This window comes from Anneissia japonica, unplaced genomic scaffold (assembly GCF_011630105.1).
Source record: "Anneissia japonica isolate Jap-2015-1 unplaced genomic scaffold, ASM1163010v1 scaffold2756_len2360902_cov194, whole genome shotgun sequence".
NCBI lineage: Eukaryota > Metazoa > Echinodermata > Crinoidea > Comatulida > Comatulidae > Anneissia > Anneissia japonica.
The window spans coordinates 248620-270967 of NW_022719050.1; the positions used below are offsets into that span (position 1 = coordinate 248620).

At 34.6% G+C, this 22348-nt stretch overlaps 1 protein-coding gene across 10 annotated transcripts in view; it reads right to left on the reverse strand.

Annotated features, from left to right (window-relative positions):
• The window catches only part of LOC117110780 (fibrillin-1-like), a 60466-nt gene that overhangs the window by 34868 nt on the left and 3250 nt on the right, over positions 1–22348 (reverse strand). For 9 of the 10 annotated variants that reach the window (XM_033253585.1, XM_033253588.1, XM_033253586.1 and 6 more), the window contains exons 5-26: positions 21830–21981; positions 21091–21184; positions 20117–20261; positions 19280–19500; positions 18497–18646; positions 18095–18292; positions 17188–17263; positions 15895–16027; positions 11882–12110; positions 11426–11564; positions 10856–10968; positions 10266–10317; positions 9297–9389; positions 8398–8813; positions 7422–7496; positions 6639–6798; positions 5858–6081; positions 5030–5254; positions 3983–4113; positions 3374–3539; positions 2671–2776; positions 2244–2396 (exon numbers count right to left, since the gene is read on the reverse strand). In XM_033253585.1, coding sequence (XP_033109476.1) covers positions 2244–2396; positions 2671–2776; positions 3374–3539; positions 3983–4113; positions 5030–5254; positions 5858–6081; positions 6639–6798; positions 7422–7496; positions 8398–8813; positions 9297–9389; positions 10266–10317; positions 10856–10968; positions 11426–11564; positions 11882–12110; positions 15895–16027; positions 17188–17263; positions 18095–18292; positions 18497–18646; positions 19280–19500; positions 20117–20261; positions 21091–21184; positions 21830–21972 — 3442 coding nt within the window. In that variant the 5' untranslated portion in view covers positions 21973–21981. Of the gene's footprint in view, positions 1–2243; positions 2397–2670; positions 2777–3373; positions 3540–3982; positions 4114–5029; positions 5255–5857; positions 6082–6638; positions 6799–7421; positions 7497–8397; positions 8814–9296; positions 9390–10265; positions 10318–10855; positions 10969–11425; positions 11565–11881; positions 12111–12664; positions 12774–15894; positions 16028–17187; positions 17264–18094; positions 18293–18496; positions 18647–19279; positions 19501–20116; positions 20262–21090; positions 21185–21829; positions 21982–22348 lie in introns of all 10 variants that reach the window. The other variant, XM_033253581.1, reaches the window with a different exon arrangement.

The window sequence follows — 22348 nt, forward strand, 5'->3', positions numbered from 1 at the left end:
CAAAAAACATGTTCCGCCCTTTTTCAGGAGGCTCACCCCCGCTCATTTTTTTATTTATACCCTAGTGATGCCGAATCAGCAGAGAAACCTTGGTCCCCGGAAAATGGTCACGGGGGCCCTGTTTTTCACTATACTACACTCACAATAACAAATGATCTGACACATTCGGTGTTAATACGAGCACAAGCAGTAAACAGTGTCACCTGGTCATGAGCCCAATGTCCACTTTACAGGCAAGAGTACTCTGTAGATGTGGACTAATCACTGTCTCTAAAAAAGCCCAGCTCACACTTTATTAAATTAAACTCAAGCTTACTTATAATACTGCTTATTTGCATAATAATTAGACCAGCCTCAGCCTTACAGTTTTTTTCTAAATTTACTCAAACATACACCACACCCAAACCAAATTAGAAATTTCTGTACAAAAGAATAGGATGTCACGCTGTTACCGTCACGAAGTTACCAAAAAAGTAACTTTGTGACAAATTTAAAGCAGCCATAATTTTTTTCTTAATATGATTTTTAAAAAAAATTTATGTGCATATATTTCAGCCGTATTTTCATGATTTAATTATTTATTTTAAAAATTTTCTTTCTAGTACTTTTTGAAAAATTTTTAAAAATTGTACTTTTATGGTAACTTCTTGACACTTTTTATACTGGTATATCGTTGAATCACTAAAGCATAACAAAGTACGGAAACATTTTTTAAAATTATAAAATGTTATATTTAGATGCTAATTGTTCACAAAGCTATTAAAGAAATTGGTAAAAACTATACTTTAAAACCCTAAATCAGCCTCCATAAAATTACCAAAATTTACATTTTTTTAACTAAAAATGTGACCGGTTGAAAATTAAAAAAAAAAACCTTATTTCCTGAAACTTTAGATTTTCTTCTTAATTTGATACCAAATTTGTTATAATGCAACTAGTTTTAAAATTTAGGTGTAAGGTTTACTTTTGTGTGGAATTGCCTCTGTAGGTTTCTATGAATAAAGGGGAAAAATATGACTAGGTTTTTCTTTAATGATAATGACAAAACCAGATTAATAATAACAACAACAGTATACAAATATTGACTGCTCATGAGGGGAATGGTGAAATCTATTGCCCCGAGGTGATGTGGAAACTGTAGCCTACCTTCCTGAGGGCTGAAGATTTCCTGAATCTAGAGCAGTCAATATTTGTTTTATATACCTCATACATAGATTCTACGAGGCTAAAAAAAGTATACTTACATCCTTGTGATCAAAGAGTGTGTCTAGTCTAGCCTAGCTCTTCTTTGCTCATTCCCTCAATTTCAACAGCACCCATCATCTAGCAATATTTGTCAAATATTCACAAGGTATATTTAATTTGTCTTTTGGTGGTTTTGCTATTGGCTTTATCAAGAAGTAATGCCAGGCCTAGGCTAGTCCTTCTTCATCCAGGAGCTCAAACTGACCAGCCTCCATACTGTATTTGTTTATCATCTACTCGCTGAACCGTGGCATGGTGAGGGCCAATCTCTTTTGTCGTAGAGATCACAGCCCCATTTACCGTCAGTGCTATATGGGGCCTAAGAGTTGCACATCACGTGACAGGGCAAAAAAGTACTATTTTTCAGGGGAATAGTATACAAATATTGACTGCTCATGATGGGAATGGTGAAATCTATTGCCCCGAGGTAATGTGGAGACCGTAGCCTATCTTCCCGAGGGCCTTCATCATCTTGAAACGAGCAGCCTCCATATTTGTTTATCGTCTACTCGCTGATCCGTGACGCAGCCAGGGGGATAATCTCGTCGTAGATGTTGCAGTCCCCTTTACCGTCAGATGCAGTGCAATGCAGTGGGCCTAAAGTTTGCACCTCGCGACAGGTGCAAACTGAGGGGAATAGTACTTTCTATTGCCCCGCTTCTTAAACAATCAGATGCTTAGAATCTATGTATGAGGTATAGAATAGTTTCTATTGCCGCTTCTTAACCAATCAGATGCCTAGAATCTATATATGAAGTATATAATAAATAGTGTTAACATTCCAGGCCTGTAGAGGCATACATTTTTAGGCATGATGATGTCATATCATACCCATATATGGGCAAAGCACATGTATTTATCAAATAAAAAATGTGAGTGTGGACAGAGCTTTAATAATGACAAGATTCTGAGAATTAATTTTATTTTTGAAAACTAAGACAAAACGACAGTCGACACAACCAAAAGTACACACAACCAATCAAAGGTACAGGACTTACCATCAATGGGTAATGCTCCTATTGGGGCTTCTATTGGTTCTGCTACTTTTTCACGTACGACTGCAAGGTCTATTGACAAGGGAGATGCCAGGGATACATCAACAACAACCTCCTCCCCACAATCCACCTCATAGAAGTCACGTCCTTGTTGCACTATGAACCATATACACAGATCAGTTAGATTAAAATTAATATATTCATTTTATTTTATTCGATTTCCAAGTAAACCAGTAGCCAACAAAGAAACATGGGAAGACAAAAGAAAAAGCTTCAGCTACAAAGTAACAGTACCCCATCAGAGTGGCTCTCCAATACTTCACACCAGCACAAATACAAAATAAAACACTTTTTTAAAGTTAAAATAATTTGGTATACATAGAGCATAAAAATATATAAAGAAATAAGTAAATAAATAGATATAATTTACCAGTATCGTAGTAATCATAAACAAAGATGCTTCCAGGTTTGAGATCTTCAACTAAATCTTGCTGATAAATTGTTAGCTCAAAACATAGTTGCACATCTTTAACAAACTGTAAAAAAAATTATTATAAACATCTTTATCTTTATGGGATAAGAAAAAATTATCTGACAATGGATGGTAAATTAGACCTTTTCATGTGTTGAAGTTTTATGCTATAAAGACCAATTCAATACACTGTGATCTGTGTATTAATTGTAAGCACAGTGAGGTCTCACCACTGAAAGTGTACATCAAACATTTGAGAAGTCATTAATTTTACCCTGCAGTTGACCGTCATATCTTGCACTCCATAGACGTCAGAAAATAATGACTCACATACAATTACTACTGGCTTAGATTTTTAATTTTTTTTAATTTTCCAGTTACATCTGCTCACTTGTTCTGTGCATAAAGACGCTCGTATTTTGCGCAATATAAATGAATAACCTTTAACAATTAAATAATTATCTGCTTCAATATTTTTTGTTTTATAATGTATGGAAAAAATATTCTTCAAAAACAAAATTACAAAAATAAAAAAAGCAAGGCCAAGTACTAACTATAAAAAATAATTCAGAACAAAACACAGTGTAAACACCCACACACACATAACATATGGCCATTCAATGGTTCCTAAGGTAAGAAAACAAAGTAGGAACATAGTTACCTCATCAAAATAGATGGAGACCACTTTGCCCTCAATTTCGTATCGTTTAATTCCAAATGCTCTGAGCTTGATGAGATTTTTTAGCGAATTTTTATCTGGATAATATCCAGAAGGCATTTGGACTTCTACAACAGCCATATTAGTAGCACGAGCAGTCCCATTATAGCTATAATTATAAAAGTAATAATTAATATCAGCAGTTTCGAGACATCAGAGTGTATCCTTAAAGGAAAAGATTGCAGAATTTTGGATTGGATTGGATTTATTCAGTGTAAACTCCAAGAATAACCCAAGAAAGTCTAAGAAGACTTATTTCCAATGGGGTCCTTCTGGCAGTGATTGGGCAGTACACAGGGAGACAACCCCTACTCTTTTCCGAAGAGTGTACTGCGTTCTTTAACATGCACATGGGCCACAAATGCACAAGGGACCAATGACTTAAATGTCTTAACCGAAAAACGGTACACTATTTTAACTTGTATTTCAGCCCTCCAGCTGAAACACAAGGAGGGGCAGCGATGGGAATTTAACCGGGACCTAGAAATCTCCATGGTTCAGCACACACAGAGAGGCTACCGCTGAGCTAAGCTGCTCTCTTTGCATACATACGTTATGCAGATATCCATGATCTGTTGGCCACAGCCTCTGTCAAGTTCCTGACCTTCTTCTTGGTCCACATCAACTTCAATATCAAATGATGGCCGCACAAATGCTGATGGTACATTGTATTTGATGACAGTCTAAAAGGAGGTTGGAAGCATTAATTAATTAGAAGCAGAAAAGTAGGCCAACTGGTAAATGAGTCACCAATGGTACATTCCCTCCATCCTCAATGGTCCTTTAATATGGATAGATTCAGAATAAATATTCATATCATACTACAAATACTTCTGTAAAAGCACAACTCACATAATCTAAAATTCATAAATCAAAATATTTGTTCAAATTCAATTAATTTAATTACAACATTAAAAAAAAAGTTGTACATTCCAGTCATTTGATAATGGTAGCTGTTAGCGATCAAAACTGTCATGCAAGTTTCAAAATTTAAAAATTAATCTTTAATTTAATTTATAGTATATTAATAAACACTACAAATTATAGGAATTATCAAATATTTAAAATTAAATTTTAAAAACTGGGTAGCTACTTCTATGGTCTATGGTTGTCTTATATGTTTTATTCATTTTTGCAAGGTTGTAGCTGTAGAAAACTATAGGTGGGTTATAGACATTTTAAGGGTAGGTGGGTGATAACATGGGTAAAATAATAAGAGTGGATTTTAAGGATAGAAACATGGGCTAATAAAGGCCAACTCAGACAGCGTCAGCCGACGCAGCCCGACCCGATTTATCGTCGGGGACAGTCTTAAGCCGTCGCGAGAAATATTAAACACGTTTAATATTCTACTACGCGACTGCCCCCGATGCACACCCTCGCGTCTGCGTTCAACTCACACAACCCGACGCGACAACAAATCGCGTCGGGAGTTGGCCTTAAGGGTGGGCGGAGGGCCATGCAATTAGCTTTAGACTGGGTGGAAAACCTCAAGGATGGGTGGCCCTACCACCTCCGCCCACCATAACTACATCCCTGATTTCTTGAGTGTAAGCCAAAATACCTCCGTATTTAAGTTGATTGAGGGCCTGTACTAACCTGTACTAGAGCACTACCAGTTCCACCAGCATTAATGGCTATGGCGGTGAATGGATTGAGCAATGGGAACATCATGCTCTGCACCACCAGGCGATTAGCAGCATTCACGTAGAATCGTTTAGGTTGTCTGACACCCTGTACTTGTACGTCGACATAGAGATCACCAGGGTTATTATAACTAACACCTGCAAACACAGCAAGGGACTCCAGAGCCATTACCGTGTCCTGAAATGAAATGAAAACAAATCATAGTTAATAGATAATATTTCTCAAAATATATTAATAGATGCAATTAATACACAAACACCCTCCCCCCTTTAAATTCCCTTGTGTTTACACCAAAAGTTTAAATTGGGTACTAATAATACTCATTTAATGATATTTGTTGGCATTTCCAATTTTGTGCTAGCACCCAAAAAGTCGGAGAATTAGCATGTCGATCAACTTCAGATTTTTACTCTACACCCTAAGCCTCGTAATGAGACTTAGTTTATGTAGAGCATCTTGTGTTCATGTTTGTCATGTGAAAAGATATGCCACTTTGAATAGTGATTAAGTTCGCTGCTTGGTATCCTTGGCCTTCAGCCTAAAACAATTATTAAAAAAATAATATTAACCACTTATTTTGGAATCTTTGGACATTTTTTAAATCTATATTACTCCTATCCAGTGAATTAAATAATCATAACTTTACTAATACTCAACAAATTCCTATCTAATAAACACTGTTTGAAAGAGTACTTGTAGAATATAAAGATCCCAAAAACTAAATTTTGATAATTTTTTCTTGACAGAGGGTTTCCCATAGCCCATCACATATATATGTACCTGAGTTGAGATAAAACCCCCATTAGGGTTTGTCTGTCTAGTAATCCACTGGACAACTGGCAGGCCTTCGGTTACTTTATCATTCTTGACATTGGTAGACAATATTTGAGCAAGAAGACCATAGGCTGTGGCTTCTACATCACGTGCCTTAGCAAGGCTATCATCAGAGACGTAGTAGTAGTTTGTTGTGTCCTCTGCAATGGCCTCCCAGTGAGTCACACCATCTGAAATACATCAGTCAAATCAACAATTAGCTACAGGTAAGCTTTAGATGACATGACACCATCTACTGATTGTTGGCGACAATCTGAATGGATCTTCAATTTTCGTCATGCAAAACAATCCATTGTGCGCGCATTGTGGCCTTGCATTCTCATGGAAACGTGTCGGCCAACAACCATCATGTGCAGTGTCTGCTTTTTCATTTCTGCCGTTCAGCTGACATAGGAGAGCAGAAATGGAATTAAACCAGACCAAAAAACCCCAGTTTGTATATTTGCTTCCACAGGTTCAATTTCAGTAAACAAGTGAAATAGTTGTTGTTTGATTGTGATGGCTTGATGATTGGTCGTGGTGTACTACAGCAAAAAAATATTGACAGTACAAAAATTGAAGCTGTATATCAGGGTTTATATGTACAGTACATTTTGCATGCCCACAACACAGCTTGGGTCACACATGTTCACTCTTCACACATCCACCCATGAGATTCTTCTTGCAGGAACACCACAAAATACATGACAGAAAAGTTTGAAAGGTTACAAAAAAAGAAGATGCTTACCTTCATTAATTGAATTATCGTTCAAAAGTTGAATGATCTCATCTTTCGTTGGAGCATCTGCCATAGTGAGGGCGTATGCTATTAACGCAATGTTGTACGGATCATTAAGGCTATCAATATTGTTGCCTACGCATCTAGTAGCTTTCACAATGATAGGGTCCTAGGAACAGAAATTAAATGATCAAACATCATAAATATTTATAAAAGAAACTTTCTTATTGAAATTCTGGTTGTCTATGAAAAGAATATTTTGATGATTGCATGTGGAGTAATTGATTTGAATGAAATGCCCTGGACTCTCTCACACTTAATAATGGTTTTTCATATCAAACAGCATAAAACCACTACATTTCAAACCAAAATTTAATCATGCCAACTACAAAAACGCACATTAAAAAGCCCTATCACTAACTTTAACAAAATGATTAATTCCCTTGCTTGATAATTACATGCTTAGCATATTTATTAAGTTACTTTTCAATTCAATTTAATTTATTTACAAAAACTCTGGAATATTGTTATTTTGATTTATTTAATCAATAATAAAAGGTTACATTTCATTATCAACCATTACTTACTCAATGAAATATATTAAGCAAAATGCATAGGGCTTTTAATCTATTGTAAAGTTTTCAATATTGTACATAAAACAAATAATGATTTTGTGTATTATACTTTATTGATAATATAATTTTTTTACTAAGCACAATTCAACATTTTGACTATATTTTCTGCTTAATGATGATTATTGAATGACTGAATTAAATACTGATATGAACATACATCTTTGGAAACTCCCGATTCCATTAACGCTATCATTGTGTAAGCTGTCAGGGTCTCAGCATTATCAACACCTCCCTAAAAATGGAAAAAAATAACACAATCAAGAACTGAGTAAACATTTTTAATTTAAGTTTCACAGATGATTTTTGAGTGATAAACTCTGGGGAAATATACATTCCAGTTATAATATTTAGTTGCTCATTAAAAACAGACGTGATGATTATTTAAAGTGTTGTCAGAATTAGAACTGGAATCTATGTGATAAAATAATATATAAATGGATAAGTGATGTATGATAATAACAGTAATAATGATGATAATAATCCTTAATCCATACGTCCCCAATTTAAAAACTGATATAAGGCTCAAGATGTTATAGAAATGCTTGGTTAATCCATTGTGGCTTGGACTCCTAGCCTTGAGGTCTGGGTTTTGAAACTCTCGATGTGCAAGTAGTTGTGTCCTTGGGCACGGCACTTTATCTACGTTGTCTCTTTCTACCCAGAAGACTGTACTACTTTCGTGCGCTGAGTACACGTGCATGAGTAGATATACTCCTCAGAGAATAGAGAAGGTTGCACTTCATGCTGGTTTGCAGTTGTATGTTATCCAGTGACCAGGGGCAACAATGTTCAGAGCCTTTGATCATTTTGGAATAAGTGCTATATATATATGTATTAACATAATATATGGCATTATTATGTTAATAAAAAAATTAATTGGCAGAGGATTACACCCAATCATATGGCTGTACATGGAATACTAAATTTTACGCCACAACATCTTACCTGGTTCACATTTATACGTTTTGGGAGGACAGAGAGGTAAATGTAGATAAAGTGCCTTGCCCAATAACAGTGTTTCACTCAAGACACTGGGATTAGAATACAAGCATCTTAACTGCCAAACTAAAGCTCCATTTTTCTGCATACAAAATACAATTTCAAAGAAACAATCAGAAATTATATAAACAAACCTGCATATTACTGTGTATGACTCGACCAATAGATCTGAAACATCCAGACTCCATCTGCTGTCTCTTCAGCCAGTTGATACTAACATCCAAATCCTTTTGATCTATAAAAATATACTCGCTAGCCCGGGCAAAAGACTTCACTACAAATGCAGTCAGCCAAGTACTGCCTTGTGGATCGTTATTTCCAAACGCGCTGTACGAGCTGTCCGATCGGCGATAGTTAAGCTCTCGCTGATAGCCGATCTTCATGTATCCCAAGGCTTTCTGCTCGATGGCTTGGTCTAATTGGTTTGTTTCGCTGAGGTACTGCAAAACATAGATGTTTGGGACAAAGCCCAACATATTCTGTTCACCACAACCAGTTGGCATTTGGAGAAGTTTGTCCAGGTTGGCAAGAGTTTTTCCCATCATATCACCTATGACATGTAAAGGGATGTCCATTCGATCATGTTTCATGTGGCAAACACACACATTCTTATTCCCAATTCTACTATTAAATCTCTTGTTATTTGTATTTTGGTGATTTTATTGTATTTTCATTCAAATATTCAATAGCATAAACCCAAATTACAGGATGAGCATAAATATATCAATCAATCAAATAGCCTAAACTAAAAAAAATGAATAAATAAGATGTACATTTATATTATCATAACCATTTTATATACAATTAAAATAAAAATATCAAATTTAGGATTAAATAAAAATGAAATTCTACAAAAAAAATAAATATGCTTATAAACAGGAGAGAAATTTATTATTTGAGAAATAGGATATGAACTGGAGCTTTAAAGTATAAATTTTAAACAAGATCACATGTGAACATAGAGAACATATAGAAACTCCTAGATCGAGAAACATAAATGTCGAGTCACATTTGAAGAGGGCTGAATACATACCAATCACCGTCAAATGTCCAGATTCTGATCCCTCTATGAAGTCACTCGGTAGACTTGCTAACAATGATTTACTGAATGACACATCAATGGAATCTAGGATAAAAAATTGTCAACTAATTCAACTCATTCCTTATTGTCATTTGCAAGCTCATGTCGTGAGTTGCGTACTACCCTCCTGGTATGGGCAGTATGTTAATGCGTTGTGCGGCGTTTGGGAGGGGTCACTGCTGTCCCTTTTTGTAAGTTTTGTGATGGTCTGGTTGGGTGTTGTTTTTTATTGTCTCTGAATTTGTGCTTTTTTCAATGCATTTTTTAATGTAAAGTATTTTTTAAACATTTCATACAAATATTATATTTACCGGTATATATTTTTTTACTTTGGTTGGCTTATGTCAGAAATTTTGACAATTTAGCCATTGGCTTGTTTATATGTTTTATATTGAATATAAGATACCAAGATATATACACATTTAATATTTTACAGAGTTAAAGTGAATTCACTATTGCTGTATATGTATATGGAATACAAAATGTCAAACATACAACACAGCTTCAAAATATAAAAAAAATACACAATTCTCCAACAAATAAATACAAAATTATGGGAGCAACACAGCCTGTTGAGTATTACACTTTTTAAAGTTTTCTGTTTACATTTAATATTAATATTGTTGTAATATTTTTGGATTGACAAAACAAATTAAATAAAAAATCTTAAATGTATTCTTAGAAGTTATTATTGCAGTTGAATATTCCTGCATTATTTTTAATATACAAATATTTACTGGGTTGAGGGGCAAGGTTCAAATTATAGCCCCAGGTGATCTGGAGGCTGTACTATATGTCCCCAGATAGGTCGAAGGAAATCAGGTCACAAACTGTGACCTGATTAAAATTGAAGTAAATATTTGTTTTATATACCACTACATAGATCACCTCATTTCAGAAAAATAATGCTTGCTTTCTTACCATCAACAACTAGTAGCTGAGTATATGCAACTTCTTTCTTAATTCCTTCAGGCTTTGTAAAAAAATGAATAAATATTCAATTAATCAAATTTCTATAAGGAAACAGCATTGCAAAAACAACACACAATATGCAAATGACTCCACACAATACAGAGTATGCCTAATTTAGAGTACAGTATTAAGCAACTGACAATTATCTAAAATAAAAATTTACCTGAATAAGCCGTAACTTCATTGGTGTACCCAAGATTTTTAAAAGGAAGGTGCTAAATAGAAATATTACATCCACTAAATTCACGAAAGATGCATAACTAGGGACAGCATCATCAATTAGTCTAAAGTATCTTACTTTGCCATTTATTTCCATTAATTTACAATTATTTTTCATGTTTGAACAAAAAGCAGGGAGTGCTCGGGCACTGTGAAAACCATTGGGTACACCACTGCACTTTTAAATACCTGTAATTACATTTATAGAATTGTGTTATGTGAGTATAATAATAGAAGTTTTGAATCTTTAGATTCAGAATCTTGTAAACATTATTAAGTTTATTTATTATAATATGAACACAAAGATATAATATGGTTACCTCCACTAATAGGTTCTTCCTAATTGCATCACCCACGCTCAGAAGATCACTCATATCCGCATCAGCAGGACACACGGCAGTGCCAGAATTACTGCTAACAGATTCCGCAAACACTATTGACAAAATTTTAAACTTTACTTTACTCATAGGAATTTAGGAATTAGTTAAAAGTTTGTTGAAAAAAAAAACATCATTTCACTCTAACATCAGGTTTACTCAAGATGAAACTTTACTAGTTTACGGTAGTAGAGAATATATATCTCTTTCATTATTTTACAGTAGTTGAGAATATATTTCTCTTTTATTTTTATTTTTATATTATTTTTTAGACCTGCACTCACATATATTGACATCCACTGGACTGGAATTTTGGACCTCAATACTGCAATGAAGGACAGGAACCTGCGGAAATCCATCATGGATTGGGAACGCCACCTACCTTAATCCTATATACCCACCTATGTGCTATATGGCGCCGCAACAAGAGCAGAATATTATTTAATTAGAGGTCTATTCTTCAGAAAAACATGGAATAAAAAGTATGTAAATGAATAAGGGTGACTTGCTTACTTGTCAGTGGAATGTCTCCTATCGTCTTGGGAACGATCGAGAACTCTATTGTTGTTGATTGACCACCACAAACACATACAAATTGAGTAGCCTCAGAAAACAGGTCAAAATCATCCGTTTTCTCAAATTTAACTTTGATCTAATGTAAAGGAGATGAAAACATACAAATATGATTCTATATGAAAATATTTGATGAAAATTTCACAATACATAATCACTATTTCATATAGAAAATCAGAAAACAATATATCAAAACTAAATAACAAAATCTTAACTATACATATTATTATATACGTCATAAATTGGACTATAAAAATATCAAAATCAAGATGGCTACAAACATAATAATGAGATAAGAGATAATGATTAATGATGGGTGAAAAAATGACGACAAGTATGACAATGACCAATATTAATAAATATAAGTATTGTAATTATTAATCAAATGTGCCTTACCGCTAAACAATCGTTCAAGTAATTGAAGATGGTTGTTTTGACAGCAACTTTTTCGCCACGGATCACCGAGTATGGTAACGTATACGATACAAAGAATGGTATGAAGGCTTGAAGTTTTGTCGATGATGACACGCCGACACCTTTAGTAACGGACGTACAAAACCCACTGCCCACCCATTCCGTAATGGTGTCTGGTACAGTTACATTCATCAGCATTTCACCAGATTCACTGCCAAAAAAAATAAAGAATAGTTTAAATTAAATAATTCAATACTTATTAAAACGAAATTTCACTTTTCAATACATATTCAGCAGATATTTGCCTTTCAATATTATAAAGAAATACACTTGGCATAATATCATATCATATTACATTACATCATTTATATAGCGCTATTTCATTAAAATTAAGCGCTTTTTGCTTTTTTTTTGTATATGTTTTCAGTTAAAAGTTATTTTTTTCATTCAGTATTGTATGTACCAGTTCTTTAAAGTCATCACAAAAGAACTATTTATAAGCAATTGTCTTCAATTTTTTTCTATCCAATCCATGTTTTTCATGTGTTGTTCATTGCTTACCTTTATCCAATTCACAACTAAGAGTGGCACAGATGTTGTGAGGGCCGGTCTGAAAATCCTAGTTACTAACTAGTCCCAATTACTTTAATTTTAATTTAACTTATATTTATCAGGTTTAAAGTGTTTTTTCAACAAATCTGAGCCAAAACAAAAAATTTAATTCATGTAAAATCATAAAAAGAAACTGCATGGACCATAACTTACCTTACTCTGTATAAGTCCCATAGCCAAGTTTCTGGGAAATATGTTCTAACAGCAGCAGTGCCCTTTTCTGGTGCAAATGCAGGTCCTTCGGCTTTTCCAAAAGAATAGGCTGCAGAAGGTATTAATTATAAATTCCTAAAAAGTACTACTACGGTATCTGTTTTTTAATGCATTACCTACAGGGTGGAGAGCCAACATTGGAAATGCTAATCAAATATTACTTCAACATGGTGGGTGAAACAAGATGTTAAATCATATTTACTTCAAATCATATTAATTTTCTCCTACCCCTTGGTTTGTTGTTGTATACTGATCAAAATAATAGAGAGCTTTTGTTATCTCCGCCGAGAACCAATCCACTGAGAAATTCCCCATTCTTGTTACCGTTCTCGTTATCCCATTTCACATTCCCCTAGAACTAAACCCTTGGTGGCAGTACAGCCTGTTGCTATGGCCGTGGTGGCACGATGGCTGATGTGATGTAATGGTATGAAATGGCCAAGGCCTAGCCTAGCTAGGACAAAATACATTGATTATTTGAGCATCTGCAAAAAATTTGCAAATAGTATTAAATATGATGATTTTCCCAAGGTAGTATACAATAATAAGCAATTAGTAGAGCTCTGCATAGTACACTATAGGAAAATTATTATACGAAGTTAGGTTTAATGCTTGAAAAAATTTCCTGAGGGCCTGTAAGGCCCGAAGGAAATTTTTATATGCATTAAATCTAACCTAAGTATAATGATTTTCCATTTAGAGTATGATGCATGCTCTACTAATTGCTTTATAAGTCAATCACCATCTTTTAATTTTAGTTTTTTATAACCAAATGTTGTAGCAGTCATCAGTTGCTATAGTGATATGATCAGTATGCGTGTGCGTATTTACATTTAGCTGTGTGTATGCTGATTTTTGCTCCTGCAGTACGCGTTTAATTAACTACACATCAGCAATACAGTACGATACGATGAATAACTATTGTGTTAGAAAGAACTTGTTTGTAATGCTATTTTGATTTCGTCAAAGAAATAAACATTTCAGCATTCGAGAGAGAATACAGTCACTGACGTCCTTTTTGGTCGGTGCATGCAGACAGGTAAAATTGTGCGATGATTTTATAACTAGGCTAGGCTACGGCCTAGTAGTTGTAGGAGGAGGTCCGGGCGGCCTCCTGCCTGGCCGTAGGCCTACATCTAAATCTGTTCCTTGAGTCTTTAAAATAGGTCTAGAATATTCGTTCGTTCGTTCAGTTTGTTGTGTTTATGAGGGCCATTGATTCAATGAATTCCTTAATTATTCATACTTAATATTGAATTTGAAGTAATTTTCTTCGGGTTCTAATTAAGCTTGTTTTACGAAAGTCATTTTCAATTACAATCCAATTTTTATCGCGACGAAAAAATGAGGAACTTTTTTTCCACACGAACCTAAAAAAAAATCAAGCCAAGCGTCCACTAATAGAAAAATTAGTGGATGCTGGGGAATAGTCAAATAACATTGGGAGTTACAGGGATGACGTGACAATTGACTTATAATTTATTATAGAATATAATCAAATTTCATTAAAATGTTGCAAGCACAATAAGTTTCTGATTTATCGCAAGGTCTCCAGCAGCTGAATCTCGGGTTGCGAGTCCGAGAAAATTAAAACTAGGCCTAAACTGGTGACGTCATACACAAAAATTTGCACTTTTCTCTGCGGATTGGTTCTCGGAGGGAACGAAATCTCTCTAATGTCAATTTGGCTTATGAAATACCGATAATAACTTACGGATAACTTAGGAATGTTTTTGCCCTACCTAACGTGTTTACTGTATTGAATGCTCAGTATGTTCCCAAATAGAGTACTTGCAAAAAAAAAGTTTGCAATTGATTAGGGTGGGAATATCCTGACACTATCGGAATAGCATTTGGCATACTTGGGAATCAAATTCAACACTAGCCTCTAAGTGCAAGCTTGGTAGTCTAGTGGTTAATACACTAGGCTATAGTTATGTGGAGGTTGTGGATTTGATTCAGTACAATAACAAAACATCACTCATATTTACTAATCTCCTGACACCAAACACCATCAGAATAACTTCAGTATTGTCAAGAAGAGTAACCTGGCTTAACACTGCAACAAGATTACATACCCTTACATGTATATACATTGTTAATGTGCAAATTAACCTGAAATGGTAGGAGTATAGTAGATTCAGAAAAGGTGGCGGGGAGAAAATGGAATATTCCTTAGGAAGTGGTGATGCCTGCATATTGTGCATGTTTGTTAATATGGATGCAACATTACACATATAATATTCATTAGTATATCTGAAGTAGTATAAATGTATCTCTAACATAAAATTCTAATCTAAGGGAAGCTAGCCTATGAAGCTAATAGTGATAACATGCCAACTTACCTTAAAAACTCCTAGAGTTACTTGAGTAAATACATTAAGTCAAACAAACACAGCATATACTACACAATAAGCACAAGATAAATGATAACCAACCTACCTTTTGTTGAATATATTAGTATTCATACAAAATTCAACAAGTATTAAGAAGACAAGTCAGTCTGATGCATAAATTCAATGGTATACACCACAATGAAGCAAAAACATTGGATGGATGGACGGATTTATTCCGCGTCTCTCTTTTCAACAGAGTGTACTGTGTGTTCTTTAACACACACATGGACCATAATGTACACAGGACCAATGGCTTAAACATTTCATCTGAAAGACGGGTGCGCATTCAGCCCTCCAGCTGAATACAAGGAGAGCAGTGATGGGACTTGAACCAGGGACCAAGAGATCTCCACAGCTCAGTGCACACACAGTGTCTACCACTAGTTTAGCTGACTGAGCTAATAAACACACAAATTGCTGGGAAAATTGGGTGGTTTTATTTTTGATTGGAGGGGTGTTCTAAAAGGAACAGTGGTAATTCGTCAGTGGTTTATCCAGGTAAGTATTCACGCAACAGACTTATTTTTTGACTCGTTTGTTATTGTCTAATCTTGGAGGTAGCCTATTATCTAATCATGTTTTCAGTTTGAGCAATTTTAGTCAAATATATTTCTATCTCAATATTTTTCTTATTTACAAAACAACCCTGAGGTCCTAAATCTCCCACAAGTCCCAAAAATCGGGACTCGAACTCTTGTGAGCAAGCGAGAGTCTCCCATAAAATAATTTATATTATAACCATCTACTAAACTGAGAATACTCTTATAGATTTACCTTTGACGTTTGAGATCCCAGAGCCAGGTTTCAGGGAAATATGATCTAATGCTTGAAACAGTGCTTGGAACTGGAGTATGTTGAATCAAAATATCATCAACAAGTAGAAATTCTGGACTGGACCTTGACAAAGCTGGCATGTTAGTGTGCAGATGAACAGAAACATAGCAGGTTGGAAATGAAGGTTAAGAATGTTATTGGATGTTAACTAATAAATAAACCCTCTCATAGTTTCAACTGCACCTGACCATGTTAAAGGTCAAGGTATATATACAAACTAAACTAAAATCTGAAAAATGTTATTAAAGAGAAGTTTAATAAGTTCAGTAACTAACCATATAGCATGAAGGTTAACAGCTGTTAAGTAATAACTCTACATTGGAGAGCCTGTTGAGTGCTTGTTTATATGCTCTGGCCCTTGAAATAGTCATGTGCAGTTGAAACTATTAGAAAGCTTACATAAAACATATACTGTACATGATAGGCAATGCCATTATTAATATGGTGAGCACGTTCAAATCATACATCTATAACAAGTATTTTCATAGTAAAAAGTAACCCTAAACACAAAGTTGAATAGATGTGCAGTAGTTTAGTGATGTGAATGCCTGAAATAAGGCTGAAAGTGACATTATAATTACTGTGATATAATTACAAAACTTAAGACAACCACCCAAAAAACCTGGTGGTAATGTCATAACATCTATATTTTAAAGTAAAAATATGTTTTAAAATTCTTCATATATATATACTGTCTCTTATACACATCTAGCTGTGTATAAGAGACAGTTGTTAATGTGCAAATTAAACAGATATATATATACATACATACATACATACATACACACACACACACCCACATACATACATACATCTAATAGCTAAAGCGTTCAGCTACCCCTCTGAACCCCATCTTATCGGACGCAGACACCTCCTCCCAAACCTAGGTTCCGCAGGCACTTTACACATATACCTATAGCCCCCCCAACCAAAACTTCTAGATCCGCCCCTGTATATATATATATATATATATATATATATACATACTATATGAACATTTCAGTAAACATACATTAGCCTGTTCACAACAAAAAAAACATGACCCTTTTAACATATTTTTGGTCAAACCATGGTCAAACACATGCATCCCGAAGGTCAGGTTGGGTGACCCTTACTGAACTAGTATAGCCTCACTCAACAGCATAGTTTGCAGTATGATTCAAATGCTGTACCAAAAGAAAAGGAAACTGTGGCACTGTTGTAACTACAAAATGCATTAATTGTTTAACTTACCTATTGGTTGAGCATAGTATTTGGGGCAAGGTCGTGTTTCAACATCAATGTTTGTCATGAATACTAGACCCATGTCCTAAACTCAGACAAAAACATTTATCATTCAGATAAAAATCATTAGCGTCGCTTTTTTTATAGAGTACTACAGTGTTACGTCACGATACTGCGTGATACTACTATAATTGTTGTAAAAAGTGCTCAACCAGGCGCCATTTTCATCACTGACAAACCATTGATCCCAATTTCTAACGTAATTATTAAGATGTTGTATCTTACTTTTTCTTTGTAAATTTTAATTGATGATTAAATGTATGTTCGATAACTAATATAATGCGAGCTTTTGTGTTTTTAGTACATTTTGATGGTAAAATATTAGATTTTAAAATGCCTATTCCAGAAAGCCTATTAGGTCATTCAGGCGTAATGAACGGTGACCAACGTCTGTTGGCAACAGAAAGCGCCACCTGGCATCGTGATGACACGACTGTGGTACTCTATGACAGAGGGAATGAGCACTCCCACCGTATTACCACTACATTTTCAAATTTCAATACACACCAATTCAATGTTACGAATTAAGAAAATATAAGAGTACAAATAAAAATATTTCAATAGTTCCCCCAGTCCCTTTGTCATGCCACTGATGCTAGCTCCCCCTACTTATCTAATTTGATAACTTGGTACCCTACCCCCACATCCCATTTGGAAAATTCTGGATCCGCCTCTAAGTTTTGAAACACAACAACTTTTGTTTTAAATAAAATCAAATAATTTTATTTATTGTTGACAGTCAATTAGGAATACTGATTTGACATTATAACAAGTGACTTACATATCATATTAATAAAATATAATTATTAATCAAATAAACTTCAAAGAAGTATTTAAAAAATATCTCATAACATACCTCAAAAGCCTTGGAAGAATCTTCATATGATGTTTGTGGAAAATACGGAGCAATTGATCGACGTTGTTTCATGAATGGTTGTCGTTTCATAAATGATCTTTTCTTCCGATACCAATAAAATTGGTTGGGACAGTGGTCGCTTCTCTCTATGTAGCCACCATCTGATGACAACTGGTACCCATTCAAAGTAGAAAACACCTTTACACAAGAAAATTGTAAACAATTTAAAACAACTTCTGTAAATCCATTAAATTTAAAAAAAAAATTTGAAAATTTACAATTATATGTTGATATATTAAATCTATAATTGACGGTTCTATTTTTGCCATGGGGGTGTTCTTAAAGGAACAATGGCAATAAGTTGGTTTATCCAGGTAGGTATACATGAAATGGTGAATTTACCTTTTCTTGATTTAATTGATTATTTGTGCGTAATAAATGAACACTCTTGTCAACAACACCCACAGCACACAAAGAATCAGCAGCTGAAGTAATTTTTAACTGAGCGAAATCACCAGGTTTCATCTTCTCTTCAGTAAATTGTATGTTGACCTGTAAGAGAATTTTAAGGAATGGTCAACAATTCTGATACTTTTGGGGAAGTGTACGCATCACCTACAGTAACAGCTGCAATCATTGTATGTGCAATTGCCTGTAAAAAGCTGAGCGTTTGGTTGAGAGGTAGCTGTTCTGCCATAGACCCTGGTTTAAACCTATCGTTGGTTTTTATACAGAGTTTGGTATACCATGTAGGAATAAATTATGTAAATTTCCCATCCTAATTTATACCCTCCATGGTGGCAGTGTGCAAGACCCTGTTCGGGCTCATTTTTGCAATCTGTTTAATTCTTTCATTTAATGTACAACAAGAGTGACTGCTCACCAGGTCCTGGTAAAGTATTAACTTTCACCAGGTCCTGGTAAAGTATTAACTTTATAGAGAATTTAACTATTGTACTTCCTAACTGCCAGTCAAGTATTTCTCTGCTATTTTAAAATTTACAACTTTCTTTTTAAGTTGGGTAAAAATTGTTTTATTGAGTGTGGCTAATAGAATGCAGTTAAAAGCATATCTTAAAATAATAATAAACTACTAATACTAATGATTACAGTGTACCTTAAATATGCTGATTTCTAATAACTGTGGTTATATTAAAGTCCCAAAACAATAAAAATTTACCAGACCTTATTCTCAAACTGATTTTCAACACTGACGTCAATACTGTCTGCAATTACTTCTCCATCTAACCTTATGTAGTAAGCCAGGATTCGTGTTACTGGAGCCATTTCTTGAGTCACATCAAATTGCTTTTTTATTATGTACATTTTTCCTGGTTCAGCAATCTCAACATTTGGAATTGGGTGGTAGAAAAAGTAATTACCATATGTCTCGGTTTCGTTGACCTCTGAGCAAACAACAAATATTAATTAAATCATAAAATTATGTTCTATATCAATTATTAATTAATATTATTAATTCTAATCAAGAAGAACAATCAGGACAAAAATGCCCTGTAATAACAGCAAAGTTCCCAGAAAAGTTACTTAGTACCAACTATCCAGGAAGCTTTATAATATTAATATGGCATCTTCATGAGGGATGTCGTCATTAAGTCTGAGCACGCCTTCATTAGGACTCTGTCAGTACTAGCTCCAGTAATTTGTCGACATGGGTCCAACAAGACTGTCAGGGGCAAAGAGGCCACCAGAGCCTTAATCAGGGTTCCAAAATAATCATTGGTGGGGTTCATGGGGAGAGATTTTATAGTTCAGGATGGCCAAAATTTTTGCTTTTAGACGGCAATATTCAGGATTGGTATTCCCAGTAACTTGACTCCATATACTGTATTAATATTTAGTCTGAGGAGATGTTGTGGCATCAGATGACATGGGGGCCATGTTTGTCAATTTCCCTGAAAATCCCACAAGCTATGATTGCTTCTAAACGCAATGACTAAAACAACTGCACCAAATGAATGAGAACCTGTGTGAAAGCCATTAGAATTTGTATATGAATCTTACCTATGATATCCACATCTTCTTCAATGTATTCTGGAAATTGATCTTCCTCTTCTGGAGATACAGTCGGACTTTCAGCAGTGGAAGACAGACCAACTTTTACAAGATCACTAGGTGCTGCATCCAGAATATTGCCTCTAGACATGAACTGAAGTTTTAAAAAAAGGCAAGAGAAGATATGTATACAGTCAGTTTTTTTTTTAACTTGCACATTTATAGAGCACCTTTCTTTTCAGAACGCTTTTTCCCAGGTCATTTGGTCCACATCCATACATGTTGCTTCTGTAATCAGTACAGGAACAGGCAAACTCCCCAGCGACCAATTTATCTTCTGAGAGAAGCAATGCTGATAAGTGCCCTGGTCAAGGATTCAAGTAAATCCACAGAGAGGGATGAAAACTCTGACATATTTAAAAATTTTTTATTTAAATAAATATTAATATTTAAATTTTTATGGAGAAGATCCTCAATGGAACATTCCACTAAGCCCCGCACCTCCAAATATTGTTGCCAAGGTCCCACAAAATGACAGCGTAAAAGCATGTAAAACTGATGCATTTGTGCAACAATATATATATATATATATATGTGTGTTAGACATGCGCATATCTCTTTGCACTGTTTTGACTGTTTCGTTCTTAAGTTTGACTAACCCTCCAAATAAGTCCATTAGTGATCAAGAAACACCACCATTAGCGATAAAGATAGCCACGAAATTGATGATCCTATATAGGCATTTGATCAAATGCTCAGTTTAACAATATAAAGCACCTTCGCGATTTGCAATGCACTATTACCGACATCAATATTAACATCAGGTCATCGCTGCTGTTGCAGTTTCCTAGAAAAATTACATTATTCTTCCAATTTTAATAATATTAATAATAAAATTGTAAAACTTATACATATTTTTACAATTTTTATAAAGGAATATTAATATTTTAAGAAAAATGTTCATGTTCTGTTTCCTGACTTACCAAAAACTGAAAATGAACATCATATGGGCTTCCATCTTGTTCACTGTCCCATGTATATCTAAGTGTGATTGTTTGCTTATCTCCTGCGTTCAATGTTTCCATTATTACCTTTCAAAATAAAATCTGAATGAGAATATAATGGAACATTCCACTAAGCCCCGCCCCTTGGATATTGTTGCTAAGGTCCCACAAAATGGCGGTGTAAAAGCATGTAAAACTGATGCATTTGTGCAACAATATATATATATATATATATGTGTGTTAGACATGCGCATATCTCTTTGCACTGTTTTGACTGTTTCGTTCTTAAGTTTGACTAACCCTCCAAATAGGTCCATTAGAGATCAAGAAACACCACCATTAGCGATAAAGATAGCAACGAAATTGATGATGCTATATAGGCATTTGATCAAATGCTCAGTTTAATAATATAAAGCACCTTTGCGAATTGCAATGCACTATTACCGACATCAATATTAACATCAGGTCATCGCTGCTGTTGCAGCTTCCTAGAAAAATTACATTATTCTTCCAATTTTAATAATATTAATAATAAAATTGTAAAACTTATACATATTTTTACAATTTTTATAAAGGAATATTAATATTTTAAGAAAAATGTTCATGTTCTGTTTCCTGACTTACCAAAAACTGAAAATGAACATCATATGGGCTTCCATCTTGTTCACTGTCCCATGTATATCTAAGTGTGATTGTTTGCTTATCTCCTGCGTTCAATGTTTCCAGTATAGGTTGCAGTTGCAAGAAACTGCCACTAGGTGAGTAAGATGCCTGGGCACTGTGATATGCTGAAGGAATTATTAAATGGTACCCACAATACCGACCATTACAGTTCTTCTCATTTGATGTATGGCTATACATGATGTCAGCCTACAAGCAAAAAAGAGTTATTTCATAACATGATATCGCTAGAATAAAAAACGGAGTAAGAAGGCAAAGCAGAAAGAGTGTGTCGAGCAGACAATGATCAAGTTGTATTCGTCAGTGTTGTCCCATAAAAGCAATGGCTGTATTCGTCTGGTCATTCTTCGTTAAACCACGCCCACCTGCGCAGTGGTAGAGTCCTACTTAACAAAGATGACCAGTCAAATAGAAAACTTTTAAATACTCAACAAAACAAAATGGCTGCATAGTTACCGCGGTACACGCTGCATAATCAAGATTGCTTTGGCCTGTAGCAATGTGGGTTTTTCGTAAAAAAAATGTTTTCATCCAGTTTTTGAGTTCCGTTTACAAT